This window comes from Lynx rufus, unplaced genomic scaffold, assembly GCF_022079265.1.
Source record: "Lynx rufus isolate CCGP_SWC_20201006 ecotype Redwood Valley unplaced genomic scaffold, mLynRuf1.p SCAF_10, whole genome shotgun sequence".
Classification (NCBI taxonomy): domain Eukaryota; kingdom Metazoa; phylum Chordata; class Mammalia; order Carnivora; family Felidae; genus Lynx; species Lynx rufus.
The window spans coordinates 88,094,912-88,116,534 of NW_025814824.1; the positions used below are offsets into that span (position 1 = coordinate 88,094,912).

The window sequence follows — 21,623 nt, forward strand, 5'->3', positions numbered from 1 at the left end:
GCTTCCGGTTCCTCCCAGGCGCGGCCGCCATCCTTGTGCGGGGCGGGTCTCCTCGCGCCGCTGTGGCCACCATCTTTGTGAGGGGCGGGGCGCTTTCTTGCTTCCGGGAGGTGAAAGACGGAGGCCGCTGGAGTCCATGAAAAAAAAAATTGGGGGTGCGGTGGGGAATAATTTTACATCTACAGAAAAATTGAGAAGATAGTACAGAGAGGTCCTATATATCCTCCCACATAATTTCCCGTATTAACATATTAATGTGTTAACATTTGTTAAGATTGGCGAACCTATATTGATACAACTAAAGCGTTTCCTTAGTTTTTACCTAATGCCCTGTATCTGATCTAGGATCCTGTCCCAAGATACCACGTTATATTTAGTTTTCATGTCTCCTTAGGCTCCTCTCGGCTAAGACTGTTTCTCAAGCTCTCTTTGGTTTTGACGACCTTGACAGTTTGGGGGAGTACTCGGTCAAATCTTTCAGAGGATGGCCCACTATTGGAATTTGATGTTTTTCTTTTGATTAGACGGTGGTTATGAGCGTTGAGGAGGAAACGTTACATGGGTAGAGTGCTACTTTTATGGCATCATATGAAGGATACATACTATCAACATGATGACTAAGGATTCTTCCACTCATTCACTCATTCATTCATAGGGTTGCGGATTGCCAATGTGTTGGGTTATGGACTAGACCCTGGGAATTCAAGGGAAAACAAAAACAAAAACAAGGCATAGGTGATTCCTGCCTTCACTACCATTCATTTTAGTGGAGGGAAAAAAATAGAAATGAAAAACGATCTCCGTTTTACAGATGAGGAAACAGGCTCCGAGAGAAAGAGATTGTCGAAGGATTAACAGGCTCGGGGCCTGAGGGATATACGCAGGGCTGAGCTTGGACTCCAAAGGCAAACTCCTCTAGCTGCAACACCTACAATGAGCCCAGAAGTCAACCCACCTGCCCTTTTCTCATCTCAACATGTGTCAGTGCCTCAGGAAAATGACAGCATGGGGGCACTGTACCCAAGAGCTGGCAGGTTGAAGCCTACTTTTGTTTTTTTGTTTTTTTTTTTTTGAGAGAGAGAGAGACAGAGAGAGAGTCAGTCCCAAGCAGGCTCCACTTTCAGTGCCGAGCCCGACACAGGGCTCGATCCCATGACCTTGGGATCACAACCCGAGCCGAAACCAACCAAGAGTCGGGTGCCGAACCGACTGAGCCGCCCAGGCGCCCCTACATCTTTAAACTAAATGAGACAGTCTCTCTTAGTAACTTGAGTTTTGCATTTGCGCTGCCCAACCCGCAGGCTCTCAACACATTACCTAGGGTTGGTATAAGGAGACACAGTACGAATAGTATGGTTGGATTCATTTCGTATTTAATACTTAAGTGCTGAAAGTGATAGAAATTTTTTTTCTTTCTTAATGAAAAGAAACCGGTAACTTTGTAAAAGTCAGAAAATACCAGTGTCCCTTTGATCCCATCCTAGACTTTTCTGCTGTGAGCTGGACCCACTACACACAGTGAAGGGCGTGTTCCTGACCTCCAGGAACTTGAAAGTATAAGACACGATTGCGTATATATTATAATAATAGCACAAGCGAAAGGGTGTTCTCTTGCTTCGAACACCGCTGTTTCTTCCCGACCCAGGGCAAATATTCAGAGAAAGTCAATAGATGTACGAACAAGATTTTATAATGCTCACACAAGAATGGAGTTTGCCCCCAAACAGGAAAACTCCACATTGTCTTGTTTCAAAGGTCACAAACACAGTGCCCAGAAAACCCAGCAGCTAAGTGGCAGGACCAGTGGAGATCAGTTTGGGGAACTGTCTGGTAGCAAATAAACTTCTGTCCACCTCTGTCTGGGAAGCCGTCTGTCAAGGGGTTAGGGAGGGGACAGTGCTGTTTACGTCCATCCTGCACTTCTCCCTTTTGCTACCCTTAGTAGCGTCTGTTCATCTTCTTGAACTTCTCATAGTGATAGTCATCGGTAGCCTTCTCGTTAGCAGGACGCTTGCGGTTAGGAGGGGACCCTGAGAAGGAAAAGAGCAGAAGCTGTTGGCCGTGCTGGAATCAACCGACAGGTTTTTAGCTCTGCTGAGGCTAGGACCACGCCTGCCTCATTCCCCACAGAAGCCCCAGGGCCTACCCTGGTGAATAGGAACATAGTAGGGCCTCAGTAAAGACTGGTTACTGAGTGAGTGAAATAAACACAGGGTGCAGTCAGATGACTGTACGGTGGGGGGTATGCTGACATCAGCATGGGACCAGGTGACAACAGGTGTTCTATTTCAGGGAGAGTTTGATTAGGTACAAGGCCTGGTGCTAAATACTTTTAGATACGGCTTATTTATTTTTTTAATGTTTATTTATTTTTGAGACAGAGAGAGACAGAGCGTGAGCAGGGGAGGGGCAGAGAGAGAGGGACACACAGAATCTGAAGCAGGCTCCAGGCTCTGAGCTGTCAGTACAGAGCCCGACGCGGGGTTCGAACCCACGAACCGCGAGATCATGACCTGAGCCGAAGTCGGACGCTTAACCAGCTGAGCCACCCAGGCGCCCCTAGATATGCCTTTTTTTAACCCTCACGGCAATTCAAACGGGGACATATTGCCATCACCGTTCAGAGAGCTTAGATGGTCTTCCTCAAGGTCACTCGGAAAGTGAAGGTAGGTTGAGAGTTGAACCCAAGTCTGGTGACTCCAAAGTCCTTGCTTACTATGTGGGAATAACACAAAACTCTTTGGGAATTAATGACTATGCACCCAAGACGGTACAGAAAATAATTTCTCAAGTAAGAAGGAAGAAAAAGCGGGGCGCCTGGTTGGCTCCATCGGTGGAGTGAGTGACTCTTGATCTGGCTTGTGAGTTCAAGCCCCATGATGAGTGTAGAGATTACTTAAAATCTTAAAAAAAAAAAAAAAAAAAAAAAAGAGGGGGGGTGCCTGGGTGGCTCAGTCGGTGAAGCACCTGACTTCGGCTCAGGTCATGATCTCACCGTCTGTGAGTTCGAGCCCGGCGTCGGGCTCTGTGCTGACAGCTTGGAGCCTGGAGCCTGCTTGGGATTCTGTGTCTCCCTCTCTTTCTGCCCCTCCCCTGCTCATGCTCGGTCTCTGTCTCAAAAATAAATAATTGAAAAAAAAAAAAAAAAGGAAGGAAGGAAGAAAAAGCAAACAGCCTGGCTTTTCAGAAGCCTCAGCAAATTTAGCGTTTCCTTAGGCTCACCCCATTGGTACGAAAAAGAAGATCCTTGGAGGGAAAGGGACACAGCCGGATGCTGCTAGCGGAGGGGGAGGGACAAATCAGCACCCCACTTCTAGAGGAGCGTTGGCGACTTCTTGGCATGTAGCCGAAGGACATGATGTAGGCAAAAAGGGTCAGCCCGACAGTGATTAAATGGGGGAAAATGAGAAACCACGTAAGCGTCCGACTAGAGGGAACCGGAGGAGCTCCATGCCGCGGAACACGAGGTGACTGAAAGGGAAAATACGTATTTACTGTCCCAGAGAGCCGTGCAGGGGCCCACTGCTGAGTGAAAAACGAGGAGACCCTATGAAGTATGTGTACGGCATATGGTTCTGTATGCATCAATATAGTTTTTACGTTTATTTCTATTTTTCAGAGAGAGTGTGAGTGGGGAAGGGGCAGACAGAGAGGGAGACCCAGAATCCGAGTCAGGCTCCAGGCCCTGAGCTGTCAGCACAGAGCCCGACGTGGGGCTGGAACTCACAAACAGCGAGATCATGACCTAGGCTGAAGTCGGATGCCTAACCGACGGAACCACCCAGGCCCCCCTACGTCAATATTTTTTTAAAGTCTGGAAGGCGACACATAAAAATGTTAACGGCGCTCACCTTTGGCGAAATTATGAGTAACTTTGAGTTTAGTTTTGCTAATTGAAATATGCTAAGTTTTTGAGTTTCTATTATATTTGATATTTAATAGCCCAGTGAATCGTCAGAGCAACCCCTAACGGTAGGTTTTGTTACTATCCCCATTTACAAATGAGCAAACCGAGGCTTGGCAAGGGGAAGGGAAACGAACGTGGAGTGGAACCCAGATGCCCTGGCCCCAGAGCCCAAGCCCCACCCCTGCAGTCCACCCCGCCTCCAGGGGCTTGATGACTGCTCCGGGCAGCTCTGGGGCCTCCGCTGTACTTACGCTCAGGCTCTGGCTTCTCCGTGTCACCCACTCTCAAGGGTCGGGCTTTGGGCTCTTCTTTGTTTCTCCGAATGGGGGCGTTGAGCTCCTCGTGATAAACTGGATCGAAAGAGACCAGGGGACACGTCAGACAAAATACGGGAACTTGGGGGGCGGGGGGGGGGGGCGGCAAGCCAACAGGACAGGGCTGCTTGCCCAGAGCGGCTTACATCGGTTGTGCTGCACGTAATTCACGGCCATGTTGGTGGGCACGAAAGACGTCTCGCTGTCTTTCTTCTTGTTCTGCTGCTCTGCCAGCAGACGGGCCTTGGCATCCTCCGTGGAAATGATGTTTTTTATTTTTGCGCTGTGGGGAGAAGGGAGCCACGCCATGTGTTCAGTCCTCCCGCCTTTGGTTCTCAGACAGAACTTCCAGTCAGGCTGGAAACGCACCGGTGCATGAGGAAATCGCCCTCTGGAGCACAGGGCTCCGCAGTTTCCCAGCTCGTGTGTTCTCACGGCTGTCGAAGACGCATTATCTATCTATGGTCTTCTTTTTTTTTTTTTAATGCTTATTTTGAGGGAGAGAGAGTGCATGCGAGTGGGGGAGGGGGGGAGAGACAGACACTCCCAAGCGGGCTCCACACTGTCAGCAGAGCCGACATGGGGCTCGATCCTACGACCCTGGGATTAGGACCTGAGCTAAAATCAAGAGTTGGGATGCTTAACCGACTGAGCCACCCAGGCGCCCCTTACTGTCCTCTTCTGATCAAGGGGAAACTGAGCCCCAGAGAAGGAAAGAAAACTACCTAAGGCTCGAAGCTGGTTCCAGAAAAGAGGCGAGGATCCAGAAGCCTCCCAACTTTCTCTTATGCCCAAAGACGATTCTGACTGTCATATTTCTTCCATGACAATCCTGTTTTAGAGCAGGTGTTTTGCAAAAATGAAAAGGAGGCTCATGGGATGGGTAAGCCTTTAACATGGCTCCTGCTAGAAGAAAACAGAGGACTACAAGGGCCTGAGCAGAACAGCCGAAGAGCTGTGAACAAAGACCACGTAAAAATAAACGCTTGCATACAAATAATCCTCACGTTGTATACCTGAAACCAGCATGACGTTATGTGTTTCTTAATTATATCTCAACAAACAAAACACCACGCTTTTGCTTTCGGGAGACCTTCTCTAGCATCTCCCTAGCAACGCTGACCTATCCTTCGGACGCTCTGGGCACAAGCATCTCCGCCTACCCGAGAAAATAGAGTTATTTGTGGGTTTCCAAGGAGACGGGTAAGAAACAGTCCCCTTAGCCGGAAAGCAGAGCGCTCTTCCGTGGGCCCCGGGCAGGAGAGAGGCTAGATCGGGGTCTGAAACGTACTCGATGCCTAGGTCCACCTCGGGGATGCCGCTTAGCATCTGGTTGGAAAGCATCTCTTCGGTCTTCTTGGCTGAGGAGACACGGATGTTTTCCGGAAGTTCGTAAAGACAGTCCTCTGCATTCTTTGGCTTGACTTTCTGTTCCTCGTGTTCCACGATCCCTTTCCTCTTCTTGAGCTCTGTCTCAATGTACTTCATCCTGAAATGAGAAACCCACAGGCCTCAGGGAGAGGCGGGAAGCTCACAAAACCTCTTTAAAATGAGTGGTCCCCAACACTGGCCCACAGAGCAGTGATGGCCCAGGAGTGTTCGTCAGTCCGTGGAAAAATGAGAAACATGAAAATTAACTCGAGTTTTTTTCACCACGCAGAACTTTTTTTTGACTTTAAAGCACCAACCTCTGTGGTGAGATTGTGTCCTCCCAATCTATTGCTGTTAATAGATGTTAAGGTTCGCTGAAAACAGAATGCCATGGTTGACGGTGGTCATTTGGTTAACAGTCTCATCAGTGAAAAGGTGGGCAAGTGCAGTGTTTTATTCCCACAATATTTAGGGGAAAACTATTACTAGTCGGGGCATCTAAAATCCCAAGAACCATCATTTCAAAGCATGTTTAGGATTTTTTTTTTTCCTCAAAGTTCACGAGCCTGGGAGGTGGAGTGACAGGGGCCAACTCTGCCTTGGCCTTTGGATGATTCTAGAAATGTCATCTGTGACTAGATATCTCGGGACTGTATCTGGCTGCATCCAGCGCCTCATCGCTCACAGCCAGGCTGATACCCACATGTCGGCATCCTCGTCCCTTCGGTTGGTTTCCGCGGAGAACGATGTCCCCAGGTGGAGATCTTCCTCCTCGCTGATCCTGGAGGGAGGGGCAAAGAAGCGGAACCTTTGAGTCACACGTCGGTGAGGCCAAGTCTGATATTATACAAGTAAAACCCACACACCCAAGCCCATCCTGCTTGTGGTTATGGAAAAAAAACATACGTGATATGTAAACAGAAGAAATATAAGCAAGCAAAATGTTGGAGATTCCTCTGGGGAATGACTAGATGCTTTTACACTAGTTGAATGTATTATTTTATAATTGTGTTCTTATGTGTTTTGTTTTGTTTTTTAACGTTTAACCATTTATTTTTGAGAGAGAGACAGAGTACGTGTTTCTCAAAAAACAAAAACAACATTTCCACTTGGGTCTGAAACACACTACACAATGCACCTTTTCCGAAGGAGAGTACCCACAGCACTCTAAGCGGAAGAGTTAAAGGACTCTTTTAAAGAGTTCTGGCTTTCATTTTTTTTAATATATTTTTTTTAATGTTTGTTTATCTTTGAGAGTGAGAGAGAGACAGAGAGACAAAGCGTGAGCAAGGGAGGGGCAGAGGGAGAGAGAAACAGAACTTGAACCAGGCTCCAGGCTCTGAGCCATCAGTACAGAGCCCGATGCGGGGCTCGAACTCACGAACTGCAAGTTAGAGGCTTCACCTACTGAGCCACCCAGGCGCCCCATTGCTTTCATTTGTTTTTAAACTACAAAGCATGAAGGATACTTCAGAATGCCCCACTAGAGCTGCTGTTGTGGGCCCCAGCTCTCTGGAGGCACACAGACCCAGGCAGGGGCTACAGGTTACTTTGTATCTCAGTGAGTCCCCCACTTACTTATCTTTGCCCCTTTCCTTCAGTTTTTTCATGTCCACCATACCGCCTGTCTTCATCTGAAAGGGGTCATCCTGCAGAAAGCAAACACAGCTGTGAGGAAGCATCTGTATAATTGGCAGTGGTCTTTTTTTTTTTGTAATTTCTTTTAATTAAAAAAATTTTTTTAAATGTTTATTTAAAAAAAAAACTTTATTTATTTTTGAGAGAGACGTAGACAGAGTGTGAGTGGGGGAGGATTAGAGAGAGAGGGAGACTCAGAATCTGAAGCAGGCTCCAGGCTCTGAGCTGTCAGCACACAGAGCCTGACGTGGGGCTTGAACCCATGAACCGTGAGATCATGACCTGAGCCGACGCTGGACACTTAACCAACTGAGCCACCCAGGCACCCCCCCCCTTTTTTTTAAAAAGAAAACACAGTCACCTACTGGAGAGCAGCCACAGCTTTCCATTCCCAAGGAGGACCCCACAACTCACCACGAGGGTGGTCTCTTCTTGTACCTTCTCTCCTACCAGCAGGGCCACAGCACTGAGCAGAAAGAAAAGGAAGAGTGAGACAGAGACAGAGACAGCGAGAAATGGCACAATTCAGACACGAGGCAGAACACTTAGAAAGTCTGTAAGACGCAACATTAGAGCAAAGGCAAGATCTGAGGAGTGGGCACCAAAGCCACCTGGCAAAGCCTACAAGGATAAAACAGTTTAGAAATAAAGCACTCTAGATGCTGGGTCAGGGGGTAGGGTGACGTGGTAGGCTTTCCTACAAAGCCATTTGGCATTATCTGGGCTTGGAAATCTCATTTCTAAGATTTTGACTTCTGGGAAAAGGAAGCTAAAGACAAATGTAGAAAAATACTATTGCACCCGTATTTGGTGATGAAGATTTACAAATGACCTACAACCCCTAAGTAAGGGATTAGTTAAATATTTTTTAATTTTTTTTAACGTTTTATTTATTTTTGAGACAGTGAGAGACAGAGCATGAACAGGGGAGGGTCAAAGAGAGGGAGACACAGAATCTGAAATAGGCTCCAGGCTCTGAGCTGTCAGCACAGAGCCCGACACAGGGCTCGAACTCACGGACCGAGAGATCATGACCTGAGCCGAAGTTGCTTAACCGACCGAGCCACCCAGGCGCCCCGGGATTAGTTAAATTATGGCATATACACGCAGTGGAATACTATGCAGCCACTAAAAAGGTTTTTGGGAAAAATAATCCATAATGTCAATGCCCAAAACGTGATGAGCTGAAAACAGCACGGAATAAGAGTACTTGCAATCTCCAAAAAAGAGAGACACTGGACAGAACATTACATGTTAAGGCTGGTTACCTGTGGATGGGAGAATCACGGGTGCTGCTTACTTTTTCGATTATACTTCAAAAGTTTTTTCCAAACTTAACAATTCGTGTGCATTTCGCAATCAGGTGCAATAAAAACACGAATTGATAGCCTGTTTTTGCACCTCTGGAGCAAACCTCAAGACCACACGGCTCGGGCCATCTCCTGGGTAAACGTCTGCGAAGAACACTGGACTCCTTTCAGGGCAATGTTAGGTGTACAGTGTGTCAAGAGAAGGGGCTATGTCTGAAGAGATAATTGTGGTGGCGACTCAGGCGGGGACATGTGTCTGTCATCTCCTCCTGCTCTTCTCGCGGAGCCCCTGCGATACCCACCTCACCCCATTGGGCCTCTTCCTCAAGTTCTGCACCTCGCGGGTCTCTTCCAGTTTTAATCTGCAAAGAGACAACGCACAGTCTGAGACACCCTCCGCGGAACTCAGACTCAAAAGGCAACTTCGACCGGCATCCCTGTCCAACTGCTGAGCCGCAGGCACAATGATCCAGAAGGCAACCCTGCGCTTAGACCCATTGCAATCAGACCCACCGCGCATCCTGGGGGAATCTCTCGCTACTGTGCGGCCTTGCGGCGGCGGCCTCAGCCCTAGGAGCCTCAGTTTTTTGTTCTGCAGAAAGGGACAACAACCTCGGCTCACAGTCAACGAGGAGCCTGGCCGGTGATGAGTATCACAAACCGCTGTCTCTTCTGGCCCCTTGGAAGCCCCACCCCAAACGCACCGAACCTCCTCTGAGTCCTGCTCATCTTCCTCCGACTCCGAATCGGCCCGGCGCCGGCGGAAACTCTTCCCGGTGACCGGCATGGTCTTGCCGGCCCCGCGGTCCGGCCGCCGCGCCCCTGTGCCGTGGTCCGGGTTGCTTCCGGCGCGCAGCAGTGAGGTCAGAGCGCAGCGCGCAGAGCGCCGGCACCGCCCTGCCCCGCCCCAAACCCTTCTGGCCCCGCCCCCGGCCCGCACCGCCCGCCTGGCCCCGCCCCCATTCGTGGCGTTCGCCTCTTCCGATTGGGCGGCTGAGGGGGAGGAGGCGGGACGCAGCCAGCGGGCCCCACGGCCCTGCGCGGTGCAGCGGTGGGTGCGCTTGACTGACAGGCGGCGGCGGCGCGGTTGCGACGGCAGGTGAGTTCCGGGCTGCCGCCGGCTGCTTCGGGGGGCCGGGCCTCTCCGAGCAGGGGCGACCCCAGCCTGGCTCCGGGCGGGCTGGGGTCTGGCCCTGCCAGGAGCGCAGAACGCCGCTGCCAGGTGAGCGGCCGCCGCCGTCCTCTCCCCTCCTCCGGCCGGCGCTCTGGGGCCCCGGTGCCCCACTTGGAGCCCTGGGGGCTCGTTGTTTCTCCGGAACGGGGGCCGCCATCTCCTTTATTTCTGCGGGGCCTGACCCAGCGTTGAAAGCACGAGCGTGGCGTCTCGGGGCGCTGACTTATTTCCCCAGGGTCTGGGCCCTGGCATGCGTTTTTTCCTTTAGGGATAAAAGATGACCACTTCTGAGCAGTGGTGAATTAAAGTCCTGGCGCCGACAGCCCCGCTAATGATGGCCTCCAGCCAGTTTATCCCCGCGTCCGATGTTTTGAACCTACTCCGGAGGGTTTGAGGGCGGACGGCCCCTCCTCGGGTGCTTGCCGGCCGCCTCCCCGGACCTTCAAGGGGCCTTGTTTTCGTCCTCTGTCATTAGGACTGTTGTTCTGCCCTCCGCCGTTTACACCCCCCAGGATGCTGTGAGGGTTAAGTTTATTTGGAAAACAAAACAAAACAAAACAAACAGGCATCAACGAACGCTTAGGAAATAACTAAATGTGTTAAATAATGGTTTACAGGACTTTTAGGGACCTCTCAATTTCCCTTTTCTCCATATAGGCCCATCCTTTTCTTTGAAAGCACTGCGCCTTTTTAAGCGCTACCGTGTGGCAGGCTCGGGGCTCACCTAAGCGTTATCTCAGCGAACTCCCACAGCAATCCCACGAAGTAGACGGCGTTCTCTCATTTTGCAGATGAGAAGACTTTGGTTCAGAGAGGCAGTAGGTGCCTAAGGTTGCACAGCTGGAAAGTGGAGCGGGGATCAGTGGCAGGCCCCACTCTGCTGCAGGTTACGCAGAGTGCCTGGCACAGAAGCTCCCTAAGTGTTTGCTGCAGCTGCTGTTGTAGCCCATTGGGTGGGGGAGGGGGGGTGCTGATGGAGACTGGTTTCCTCTTCTGGAAGACCATTCAGAAGCAGGGCGGCCCTTCTGGAATGCCCTACGGCTCTCTGGAACAGTCTTTCCTGATAATTGCTGTTCTCTTCCCTGGACTGAGACAAACGGACCCAGGACTTCTTGGAACAGCTTTTTGGCTTTGGTCAAAAGCTGTATATGAAAATCTCCAAGACTTGCCTTCTGCAGTCTGGTTCAGCCAACCCCAGAGGCACCTGGGAATCACTGGCCCTCCTGTCCCTGCTGACTGAAGGGGAGGATCCTTGGGAATTGCTGCAGGAACCCAGGGAGTCCACGTCTGCAGATGTCACACTTTCAGGGGTGGCTCTGATTTTGCCCACCCCCACCCCCGCAGCGACCCTCCCACTAGGAGGTACTGGACAGCACTAGAGAGAAGGCCAGAAGGCCAAGGACATTTCTGGACCCTTCTTCTCTGACATCCCGGGGAGGAGCGTCCAGTACAAATGAGTTGGCCCAGTGCCACTCACCAGCTGGGCCATGACAGATCTGAGACCTGTTTCGCCAAAGTAATGCTGGAAAAGCGGCAGCTGTGAATCTGGGTGGCTGGGCTGAGGGGCTGTGGACTCTCTAAGTCTTGCTGGGCCTTTTGGGGGGTGAGATGAAGTTGCTTCTCAGAGGGAGCCTCCAGGAAATTTGGGTTCTCTTCAGTTCGGAGATGTGTCATGTTTTCGTTTTGTTTGAGAGTTTGGTTGTTTAAGGACATGGATGGATTTGGCTCAAATTGGGGTTGGTTTGCTAGTTCCTTTCTGGAACCAGGCTTGCTACAGGGTTTAGGGAACATTCGTGTCTAGGTCGGTTTGGGACCCGGCAAAGTGATTGCAGTTCACAGCTGGGCCGTAATAAGTGTTCGATAAAAGTTTGCTGGACTGATTTACTTACTCAGATATTTACTGAGCGTTTACTATATGGAGCAGGCACTGTTCTAGGTGCTTGAAGTATGCGAGAGTGCAAAAGAGACAAAGATCCCTGATCCGGTGGACTTCAGGTTCTAATAACACAAGTATGTCAAGTGTCTTAGAAGGTGATGAGGGTTAGGGAAACAGAGCAAGGCAAAGGAATCACGAGTGGGCGGGGGGATTGAGTTGCACGTTTAAACTGGTGTATTCTCATTGGTGATTTGGTCGGTAACGTTATAAAACAGGGGACTGAAGTATAGGTCCTGACCCTCCGTTCAAGCCCCGGTTGTGCCAACTTAGCACGTGACTCCCCCCCTGAAGTTCCCGTTCTGCCATCTATTGGCTGTGTGACCTTTAGCGTGACCCTCCCTGACCCTCTCCTGCTTTGGGGCTTTAGGGGTCTTAGTCTGAGTTTCTGCTTCTACTTACTCACTCCAGGAGTTACAGCTTCTCGGAGACCTGGGCCACTTGCTGCTTCCAGCCTGCTCACCCCCGAGAACTGCCAGTCTGGGGTGGCCCCGAACCCATGCCCTTTCCAGTTAACTGACTCTCCCAGAGCCTGGACCAAATTGCAGTGCTAGGCTTCAGAGGTGTTATCCTAGACTTCAGAAGTTTAAGCTGAGCAGAAAAATGCTCTGTGTGAAGCATGCCTCAGAGGTGGCTCTTGTGAAGGAGGCCAGAGGAAGCTGCCCTCGGAATGTGGGTGTTTGGGCTGGAGGAGGTAAAGATCATCCCCCACTCCAGGCTGGCCGGGGCTGTTTGGGGAGACTGTGGAGCAGACAGTTGAGAGCACTGACTTCAGGGCCAGCAGTCCTTGGTTCAAACCCTGGATCGGCAGCTCAGCGGCTGTGTGACCTCCAGCCACTTACTGCACCTCTCTGAGCCTCAGCCTCTCCTCCTTTCGTGACGTAGGTGGAGATGGGTTTAACTCCCATTGTTGCCTGGCCTCCAGGATGGTGGTAAGGATTCGGTGAGGTCCGTTCATATGAGCTCCATTACACCGGGCCATTCCGGGCAGACACTAGGTGGGTAAGGCCAATGAGGAGAAATAGAGGTGCGGGGGAAGCAAGACTTTTCAAGGCAGGAGTAGGCTGAGGGGCTCTGCTTTGGGAGTCAGGAGGATGGCGGGCTCTTAGGGAATTAAGACTGGGTTGACAGAAGGGATGTATTTGGGTTTTAAGAAAAATGGGAGTTGCTTGGAGGTAGGATGGAGAGGAGAGGGCAGGAGGGAGGGAAAGGGGACACGTTCTGAGGGTCAGAGGGGCGTGGAGGGATGTGGGCAGGGGTGTGGGATGGCTAGTGCGGCAAGGATCGGGGCAGGTGGGTGTCTCCCTAAGTTGGCGGGGGCTTGGCAGGACCCCCCTCCCATCCTAAGGAGCTAGGCTCCTAGCCGGGAGGAGGGCGTAGCCAGAACAGCCAGGAAAATGATGAGTAACGGGCACTCGAGGCCCGGTCTGAGCAGCTGGTGCCAGGCCCAGAGATGCTGCCTGCCTGCCCCCCGGGCAGGGGGCACTCTCCCCCTTCCTTGCTGTAGGCCCCGGGGGGCGGGGGGGAGGAAGTGCCTGCCCTCCTTCAGGCTGAACAGTCTCAGAAGCCTCGCCAGGGCCTGGGCTGGGTGGGCCCTGTGCCAGGCCTGCCAGGGCCTCCCTCCCCCTGCTTTTCCTGCCCCAGGAGAGGAGGCTGGCCTGGCTGGCCGGGAAGGGGAGGTGCCCTGGCTCCCTGGCTGTGGCAGGTGCCTTGCTGACTCCCAGCAGCCCGGCTGCTCCCGGAGGGCCCGTTCCTGGGATCTAGCTCCCTCGGCCGCACAGGTCTCTTTCAGTCTTTATCAAGTGCCTGCTGTGTGCACTCCGTTTACTTGCACAGAAGCCAGAGCAGGGAGTGCTGCGAAGGCAGATACAACCCGGCTCCTTCCTGGCTGTGTCCTCGCCGTAGGGTCTGGGGCAAATGGCTCCCTGTGCCAGGGGCTCCATTCTTCCTCAGACGAGAAACAGCAGTCCTTCCGTGAAGAGTGCAGGCGAAGCACCGGGCATAGCGACTGCTCAGAGGCAGTGCCGTCCTGGGCAGCGGAGCCCTGGCTGAAAAGCTGATGGAGGGTACCCTTGGGCGTGTGACTCGCAGTCCCGCCTGTCTCAGTTCCCCGATCTAAAAAACACGGCCAGTAACCCAAATTACGGTACAGAACATTTCTGAGCGTTCTTGCTGTGCGGGCCAATACAGACCCGTGATCGGAAGCCATTATGTGAAATCGGCCCTGTGCATTGTCTCCCTGCACTCTCTTCGTCACCCTCCTCGCTGTCTTTGTCCCCATCTCATGGATGGGGGAACTGAGGGGCGACCGACTTATCTACCGACACAGAGCTTAGCAAGCGCCGAGCGAGGAGCTGAAGGCGGGCTGCTGGTGTCTCTTCTTGCCTTCTGTAATTACAGTCAACTCCGGGGCTGACGTATGGTGCAGCGGACACGGGGTGGGAGCCCAGGAAAGGGTGGATGACGTAGTAATGATCACCTCCCGGAGGCTGCATGTGGGTACCCTGGTGTTGAGATACGGGCCTCTGTACCCCATGAGGGCAGGGCCCACGCCCGGCACGTTTTCCGTTGCCCCAAGCCAAGCCAGTTGGGTACCGAGATAAAAGGACGTGCAAACTCCTAGGGAACCGAGATAAACGAACTACAGCCCTTGCAGACCAGGCACTTCCGAAGGTTCAGCTCCTATGTGCACAGTAGTAAATGCCCAAAGCTCCCGGCACTACCCCCTCAGCTTTTCCCTTGACACAAGCTGATTTTTTAACCATTAACTTTGGGGAAAAAAATGTTAGTAAACCTCAAGCCTTCTATGTTGGGTGTGCTCATACAGTGCTGGTAGACAGATACACTTGTAGAATGGATCTAGAGGGAAGTTTGTCGATATATATCCAGAGCCTTCAGAACATTCATTTTGACCTAGTCATTTTTCCTTGGGCAAAGATGTGGCCAAAGGTTTATACTCCAAAATACTTCTCGCGCTGCCTTATTTATATTGGCAACACACACACACATACCCTAAGGGTCCAAGAATAGGAAAGCGGCTAAGTAAGGTGTAGCTGCTGTTGTATGTGGGATATTATTTAGCCATTAGGAAGGAAGTTGTTGGGGTGTCTGGGTGGCTCAGTCAGTTAAGCATCCCACTCCATGTCAGCTCAGGTCTTGATCTCAGGGCCATGAGTTCAAGACCCATGTTGGGCTCCATGCTGGGCGTGAAGCCTGCCTTAGAAAAAAAAAAAAAAAACCAGTTGTTGAAGTTTAGTGTCATGAGAAATGTACATGATATGAACATAAAAACCTTGTAGACGTATTGTATCTGTTATATTGGAGTTTTGAGTTTCCTTTCTTGAATTACACATTGGTGCCTATGAAGAAGACTGCAGTCACCATCTTTTTTTTTCCAGTTTTTAGTGGAGACACCCTCCAGCTTCTACAGAGGTGAATATTAATTTTATTGAAACCACACAAAAAAGCCTTTTTCTACTTTCAGGGTAGGAAGGAGGAGATGAAAATTTTTCATCTAACATGGAAGTTAATGAGGCAAACAAAACCAAACAAAGGCGTTAAGGGCAGATCTTCAAGTGAATGAGCCACAGGGTGAAAGGCTATACTTTCAAACCACCCAGCTAGCAGCTGAGGCATTTCTCTGTCAGGGCTTCTGGAACCTACCCTGGAGCGGCTGCACCCTCTCTTAAATGGACCTCAGGTGTCCTGTTCACACTCTGTGGGCCCCGAGAGTCCCCAGGGGATGGAGGTCATGCTCCCCCAGTGTTCTCTCTGAGGTCTGGGGAAAAGCAAGGTCCCAGGAGGGACACCGCACATACCAAAGAGGCCAGATGCATAGTTCTTTTTATTTTGGAAACTTTATTTTTTTAAGTGTTTATTTATTTTGAGAGAGGGAGAGTGAGAGAGAGAGAGAGAGAGAGAGAGAGAGAGAGAGTGCATGTGAGCAGGGGAGGAGCAGAGGGAGCGGGAGAGAGAGAATCCCAAGCAGGCTCTGTCCTGTCAGTGCAAACCCACAAACCATGAGATCGTGTCCTGAGCCAAAATCAAGAGTCAGGCGCTTTAACTGAGCTACCCAGACGCCCCTGGGAACTTTAAAGAGAATTAGAAGGAACCTATCAGGTTGTATGTTACCAAAGCAACATCAATTCGCTGTAGAAAATGCAGACAGGCAAAAGAGGAGGAAACAAAAATCAACTCGATTCCCGTCCTCCCAGAAATGATGACAATAGCATCATTGTTGTAGGCACAAAGCAAGATTGGTTTACCAAAATGGCATTTTACTGTGATCGTGTTTTACAGCTTTTTGTACTTTTGATCCGTTCAGCAAGTATTTACTGAGAAGTTGCTGTGCTCCAGGTGCCATTATAGGTATTTGGGATACAACAGTGCACAAAAGAGACAGATCCTTCGGGGAGCTCACATTCTTGAGAGGGGACAGGCATTAGATCGAAAAATGGGCGAACGACCAAAATGGTTACCGAGCATGCAAAGTAGAGGCCTTCCCTGGAGGAGAGGATGGTGGGGTGGGGTGGGGTGGGACGGGACAGGGTTCGGCAGGGTGGCGCGCAGATGCCTTTCTTGGTCAGGGGACAATGCAGCTGAGAGAGGACAGAGACAGTGGACAGCACATGGTGGGGCCTGATGGAGACTGGTGTGTTTCCTGGTCATGGACTGTTTCGCTTCATCATCATCATCATCGTTCTCTGCCCCTCCCCCCATTTTAAACTTTCTTTTTAATGGTGTCATAGTATGTGTGTGTGTGTGTGTGTGTGTGTGTATGCAACTTTTGAAATTTTTATCTTTTAGTTTTGAGAATTTCATTTTGCATTTCTGAAAATTGCATTTTTTGAATTTCAGTAAAACACATATAAATCTTAATCATTTTGGGGGTGCAGTCCAGTGGCATTAAGTACATTCACACCGTTGTATCGCCATCACCCCCATCTGGCTCCAGAACGTCCCCATCTTCCCAAACTGAGACCGTATCCCCGTTGACCATTAACCCCTCCCTCTCCTTCCAACCACAGTCCGCTTTCCATCTCTATGGATTTGATTCCTTCAGGTAGTTCATGTAAGTGGACTCCTACGGTATTTATCTTTTTGTGTCTGACTTATTTTATGTAGCGTCATGCCCTCAAAGCCCGTCTTTGAACCTTGTTCATCTTACTGTAGCACGAGTCAGAATTTTCTTCCTTTTTAAGGCTGAACAATAATCTGTTGTATGGATAGAGCACATTTTGTCTATCCATTCATCTTTCGATGGCCCCCTTCCGCTGCTTTCCCCCCTTGGTTCTTGTGAACGGTGCTGTTACGAACACGGGTGTACAAACGTCCGTTCAAGTCCCTGCTTTCAGTGCTTTGGGGTGTCTATCAAGAAGGGCAGTTGCTGGACCACATGGTAACTCCGTGTTTAAGTTTTGAGGAGGCTCCATACTGCTTTCCAGAGCAGCGGCCCCATTTTATGGCTCACTGGGAGCACGCAGGTTCCAGTTTCTCCACGTCCTCGCCAGCGTTGTTTTTTTTTTTTTTTCTGGTTGAGTTTTTTTGTGTTTTGATAGCAGCCTTGCCAATGGGTGTAAGTGGTGCAGCCTGTTTTCATTACTCAACATTCTCTGATATTTAGCCATGTTGATAATAGAGGTCTTAAGTCAAAGTGTGGGGTTTTTTAATTCAGGGTTTAAAATCAGTTTTATTGAGGTATAATTTATATCCAATAAATGACTTTTCTTTTTTTTAATTAAAAAAATTTTTAAAGTGTATTTTTGAGAGAGAGAGAGAGAGCACGCACGTGAGCAGGGGAGGGACAGAGAGAGGGAGAGAGAGAATCCCAAGCAGGCTCCACGCTTCAGCAACTGAGCCTGATGCAGGGCTCGATCTCACAAACCATGAGATCATGACCTAAGCCAAAATCAAGAGTCAGACGCTTAACTGATTGAGCCACCCAGGTGCCCCAGAAATGCACCTTTTTAAAGACTTTTGTCAATCAATAGCTCCTTGCCTCCTTGTCCTATATGTGTTGTGAACATCTTCTCCCAGTCTGTAGCTTTTGCCTTTTCATTTTCCTTAGGATCATCTTTGGAAAAGAAAAGCATTTAATTTTGAAAAGTCCAGTTTTCCATGTATCTTGTTATAATTAACACCCTTTGTGTCCTAAGATCTTTGTGGACTCCAGAGTTGCAAAGATGCTCTCCCGTTTTCCTCTACAAGTTTGAGAGTTTTAGTTGTTGTTTAAAGTCTGAGATCAGGAGAACTGTCGGCCTGGGCCGCACCGGGCTGCTTGCCGCGGGGTCGGGGATGTGGGTCAGCGCGGTCCCACCCCTGCAGAGGGAGGCACGTCCACAGGGGCACCGTGGTGGTTCCACAGATGGACCTCGAAGGCTCTGCGAGGTTTGCAAAGCTCCCAAACCAAGCATACCAAAAATCGGTGGGCAGAGGGCTTGAACTCACATTGTGCCTGTAGGCGAGTCTTGATTGGGAATGCAGACGTTCATCAACTCCTTTTCCTCACGTATTTGTATTCTCCAGAGCATCCAGGTCCTTCCCACAGAATAAAAAAGACGGAAACATGGGGCGACTGGGTGGCTCAGTAGGTTAAGCAGCCAACTTCGGCTCAGGTAATGATCTCGCGGTCCGTGAGTTCGAGCCCCGCGTCAGGCTCTGTGCTGACAGCTCACAGCCTGGAGCCTGCTTCAGATTCTGTGTCTCCCTCTCTCTGACCCTCCCCCGTTCATGCTCTGTCTCTCTCTGTCTCAAAAATAAACGTTAAAAAAAATTTTTTTAATAAATAAATAAAATTAAAAAAAAATAAAAAAGACTGGAACAGTCCAGAGTTTTAATCAAAGAAGGTGGCGTTCAGTTGCTGCCCACAATAGCTGATACCCAGGGTTTGGAGATGTAGCCGATGAGGTCGTTGCTGGTAGTCCATTATTGACTATGTCGATAGTAAATGGGAAGTCTACCTAAGCACAGAGTGTCTAGTCCACAGACATCAGAAGCCTGATAACAGGGTGCGGTGTGGCCCCTTGAGGAGACGGACTTAAACCATTGGACACTGGGTTTATGAAAAAGTGAACGTCATCCCACTTATTGCCGAGAGCAGACATGCTCACACCAGAGGTGTGCCAAGGGTTTAAAAAACAGATAAATCCAAGCACATAAAAAGAAAACCTACGAATTTCCAGAAGCAGAAGGTGGAGAAGAAGGAAAGCTTTGTTAACAACCCAAAGGACTGTTTACCTCTCGCTATGGCAGGGCGTGATGACGTGAGAGGAGTTAACTGCAGAAGGGTCAGAGGAAGGCGGCATCCTTGCGTGCTGCTGGAGCTGAGAATGGTGATGTTTGAGGTTTTGCAGTTCTAAGAAGTAGGTTGACAACACGTGTGCAAGGCTTGAAAGATGTCACTGATCACGTATGCCCAGACGCGTGCAGAAGCAGGAAACGACAGCTGTGTCTGTTAGTGGAGCGGGCAATAAGAGCAAAGGGCAGCCTACCCAGAGCTCTCGGGGCATGAGTGGAAGGAGGGAGAGTGTGTGGCTAAAGGTGAAGGAGCTGCAGGTGCAGCAGGTGTTTGAGATGAGAGCCGGAGAAAAAGGTCGAAAACCGAAGGACTCTGAAGCTGAGCTCCAGCAGTGCCACGAGCAAATGAAAGACTAGAGGAGAAAGAATTAGGGGGGGAATGTCGTCGGTTTGAACATGAGAACGCACACTGGGAGTCCATCAACAACACATTTTAGAGTAACCTGACTCTTCCAGAACCCTGGGAAAGAACAAGAGGAAAGGGAAGCTCTTTTTAAGCTTTCTGTTGGCCACCAATTACAGGAAGGCTGTGATCCATTTCTAAATAAGTTTTGTGGATCATATGCAGTAGGGGTTAAAGGTCATTTATTTCCCTATATGGAGAGCCTCTGTTGAAAAGACTGTCTTTTGCTGGTTGAATTCTGTCAGTACCCTTTTTGGAAATCAGTTGACCACATATGTGCAGGTCTAATTCTAGACTCTCACTTCTTTTCCCTTGAGCTGTATGTCTGTGTTTGAGCCAACACCACACTGACTTGTTGGCTGAACCTTTATAGAAATTCTTAGGCCAGAGGGTCTCAGTCTTCCAACTTTGTGATTCTTCCAAATTGTTTTGGCTCTTCTAGGTCTTCTTTTCTGTATAAACTTTCAAGTTGGCTTGATGATTTCTACAAGGAAGCTTCCTGGGATTTTAATGAAGATTACATTGAATTTATGGACCAGTTTGGGCACAGTGGATATCTTAGTGTTGAGTGTACCAGTCCATGAACATGGTATATCTCTGCATGTATTTAGATCTAACTTAATTTCATGGATTGGAATATTCAATATGTGTCATTTTTAATGGCTGCGCAGTAGACAGAGTGTGGTTGTGTCCTTGTTTATCTAACCGCCTGTTGTTTATTTACATTGCGTCCAGTTCCCCCATTATAAACAGTGCATATCTTTGTCAGTCTGTCTTTGCATGCATCCTGAATACTTACTTAGAAAAAAACCTGGGGCCAGGTGAACCCTCTTGGCTCTTCTTTGCTACCTGCCTTATTTAAACTAGTGCTTTGTGTTCGTTGCAACATGGACTCTTGGTGACCCGGGCTTGTTTTTATGAGGCCCCAACAGCACAGCGAGTTAGGGCATGATGCAGCAAACTGTGGCAGCGGGCTAGCATTGTTTTTGCAAGGCCCTCAAGCTAAGAATTAAAAAAAAAAAAAAAAAATCTTTAACACATTGTAAAAAAACAAAAACAAAGAATAGGTGATAAAGATCCACAGGGCCCACAAAGCCTAAATGATTTACTGCCTGGTACTTTATAGACATGATTTGCCAACCCCTGATTTAGAGCACAGCCCTGCACCAGACAATCTGATTGAGTCCCCACCCACGACTTACTAGCTGAGAACTGACTCTGGCCAAGTCTCTCGCTTCCTTAAGCTCTCTGTTCTGTTTCTTCTGTAGCGCGGGGGCAGTGAGGGTGCATGGAGGGTTGTTACCCACTGGGCTTTGCTTTTTTTCCCTCCCCTATCTGAAGACGGAGGAGCTTGAATGGTCTCATTGCACGTGTGAGTCAAGACAGGCTTGTCACCAGTGTCCTTGTCCCGGGCTCCATTTGTGGCCCTGGGTGTCAGGCTCATAAGCTGGCTCTGCCATCTTGCTGGAGAGACGGGGGGCACGCACACCAAAGCCACTCCCTCCCCTGCCCCCCTCCTGCCCCCATACTGCAGCTTGCCAACCTGGTGCACTTGACCTCAGTGAGAACAAAACAAAAAAAAAAAACCCTAAAAAATCTGGCTTCAGGTAAAGAGGCTTGCAATTTAGAACCTTGAACCCATCGTTGCCATGTGACCATTTTAAATGTTAGCTTCTAACTGCCTCTCCCTCTTTGAACTACCCATGTCTGGGAGACTGTGGCCCAGCAGGGTTGGGGAGGTGCCGTCGGTGATGACACACGAATGGACTCAGTTGTGCCTCTGGCCTGGGGTTGCTCAAGACTCGGGGGTCAGAGGTTCTGAGCAGCACAGGATCCTGTGCGTGATGGATCCAAGAGGTTCTGAGCAGCACGGGATCCGAGGAGGATCTGAGGGTCCCAGGGGCGTGCACGGAACGGGCTGAGCCTTCTGTCCAGGAGCTTAACGGGCTGTGGCAGCCAAGGCGATAACTAGAGAGGTCCGCGGCCCTCTCGTGCAGACCCTTGCGGGTCTCTGCTCTCGGGGATCACGACCCCCGAGGAGGGGCTGCCCCTACCTATACCAGCTCCACACCAGCCTTCGTTAGCTACCCCGGAGCAGTGTGTTTTTATGGTCCCCGCGGATGGACTGGGAGCCTGTCCAGCCCGCGGACGCCCCAGATGTCCAAAACTTCACTTGCCCTTCCCAGGAGGAATTCTGACCTCTTTGCAGCCGCCGGTCAGCGCTAAGAGTGACTTTAAGATAATGGAGCTGCAGGAAGTGAGCTGGTTTGTTCCCCG

The 21,623-nt window shown here is 50.1% G+C and overlaps 2 protein-coding genes, 1 long non-coding RNA gene and 1 pseudogene across 6 annotated transcripts in view; 2 read left to right on the forward strand and 2 right to left on the reverse strand.

Moving 5' to 3' along the window:
* Positions 1-1,353: 1,353 nt before the first annotated feature.
* Positions 1,354-9,385, reverse strand: CUNH9orf78 (chromosome unknown C9orf78 homolog). Its single transcript, XM_047070915.1, has 9 exons — positions 9,245-9,385; positions 8,843-8,902; positions 7,645-7,696; positions 7,171-7,241; positions 6,296-6,373; positions 5,513-5,710; positions 4,368-4,504; positions 4,159-4,257; positions 1,354-2,030 (listed from the first exon to the last, which is right to left on the reverse strand). The coding sequence occupies exons 1-9, from the start codon at positions 9,325-9,327 to the stop codon at positions 1,939-1,941; spliced, it is 870 nt and encodes a 289-aa protein (XP_046926871.1). The 5' UTR covers positions 9,328-9,385; the 3' UTR covers positions 1,354-1,938.
* Positions 9,386-9,601: 216 nt separating this feature from the next.
* USP20 (ubiquitin specific peptidase 20) overlaps positions 9,602-21,623 on the forward strand; it is a 44,458-nt gene continuing 32,436 nt past the window's right edge. For 2 of the 4 annotated variants that reach the window (XM_047070943.1, XM_047070926.1), the window contains exon 1: positions 9,602-9,639. The gene's annotated coding sequence lies outside the window, so the exon portion shown is untranslated. Of the gene's footprint in view, positions 9,640-9,689; positions 9,763-21,623 lie in introns of those variants that run through there. The other 2 variants (XM_047070949.1, XM_047070934.1) reach the window with 2 other exon arrangements.
* LOC124505145 (uncharacterized) lies at positions 9,778-10,567 on the reverse strand. The gene is made up of 3 exons (XR_006960570.1): positions 10,439-10,567; positions 10,095-10,230; positions 9,778-9,976 (listed from the first exon to the last, which is right to left on the reverse strand). It is a non-coding gene; the product is annotated as an uncharacterized LOC124505145 (long non-coding RNA).
* Positions 12,318-21,618, forward strand: LOC124524752 (septin-7-like; annotated as a pseudogene).

Excerpts from the sequence above, each read along its gene's own strand:
- CUNH9orf78 (XM_047070915.1), bottom strand. The coding sequence starts at position 9,327 with ATGCCGGTCACCGGGAAGAGTTTCCGCCGGCGCCGGGCCGATTCGGAG. Across the intron at positions 7,242-7,644 it reads AAGAAGAGACCACCCTCGTG|GATGACCCCTTTCAGATGAA; the intron begins GTGAGTTGTGGG and ends TGCTTTCTGCAG. Across the intron at positions 6,374-7,170 it reads AAGGAAAGGGGCAAAGATAA|GATCAGCGAGGAGGAAGATC; the intron begins GTAAGTGGGGGA and ends CCCTCCCTCCAG.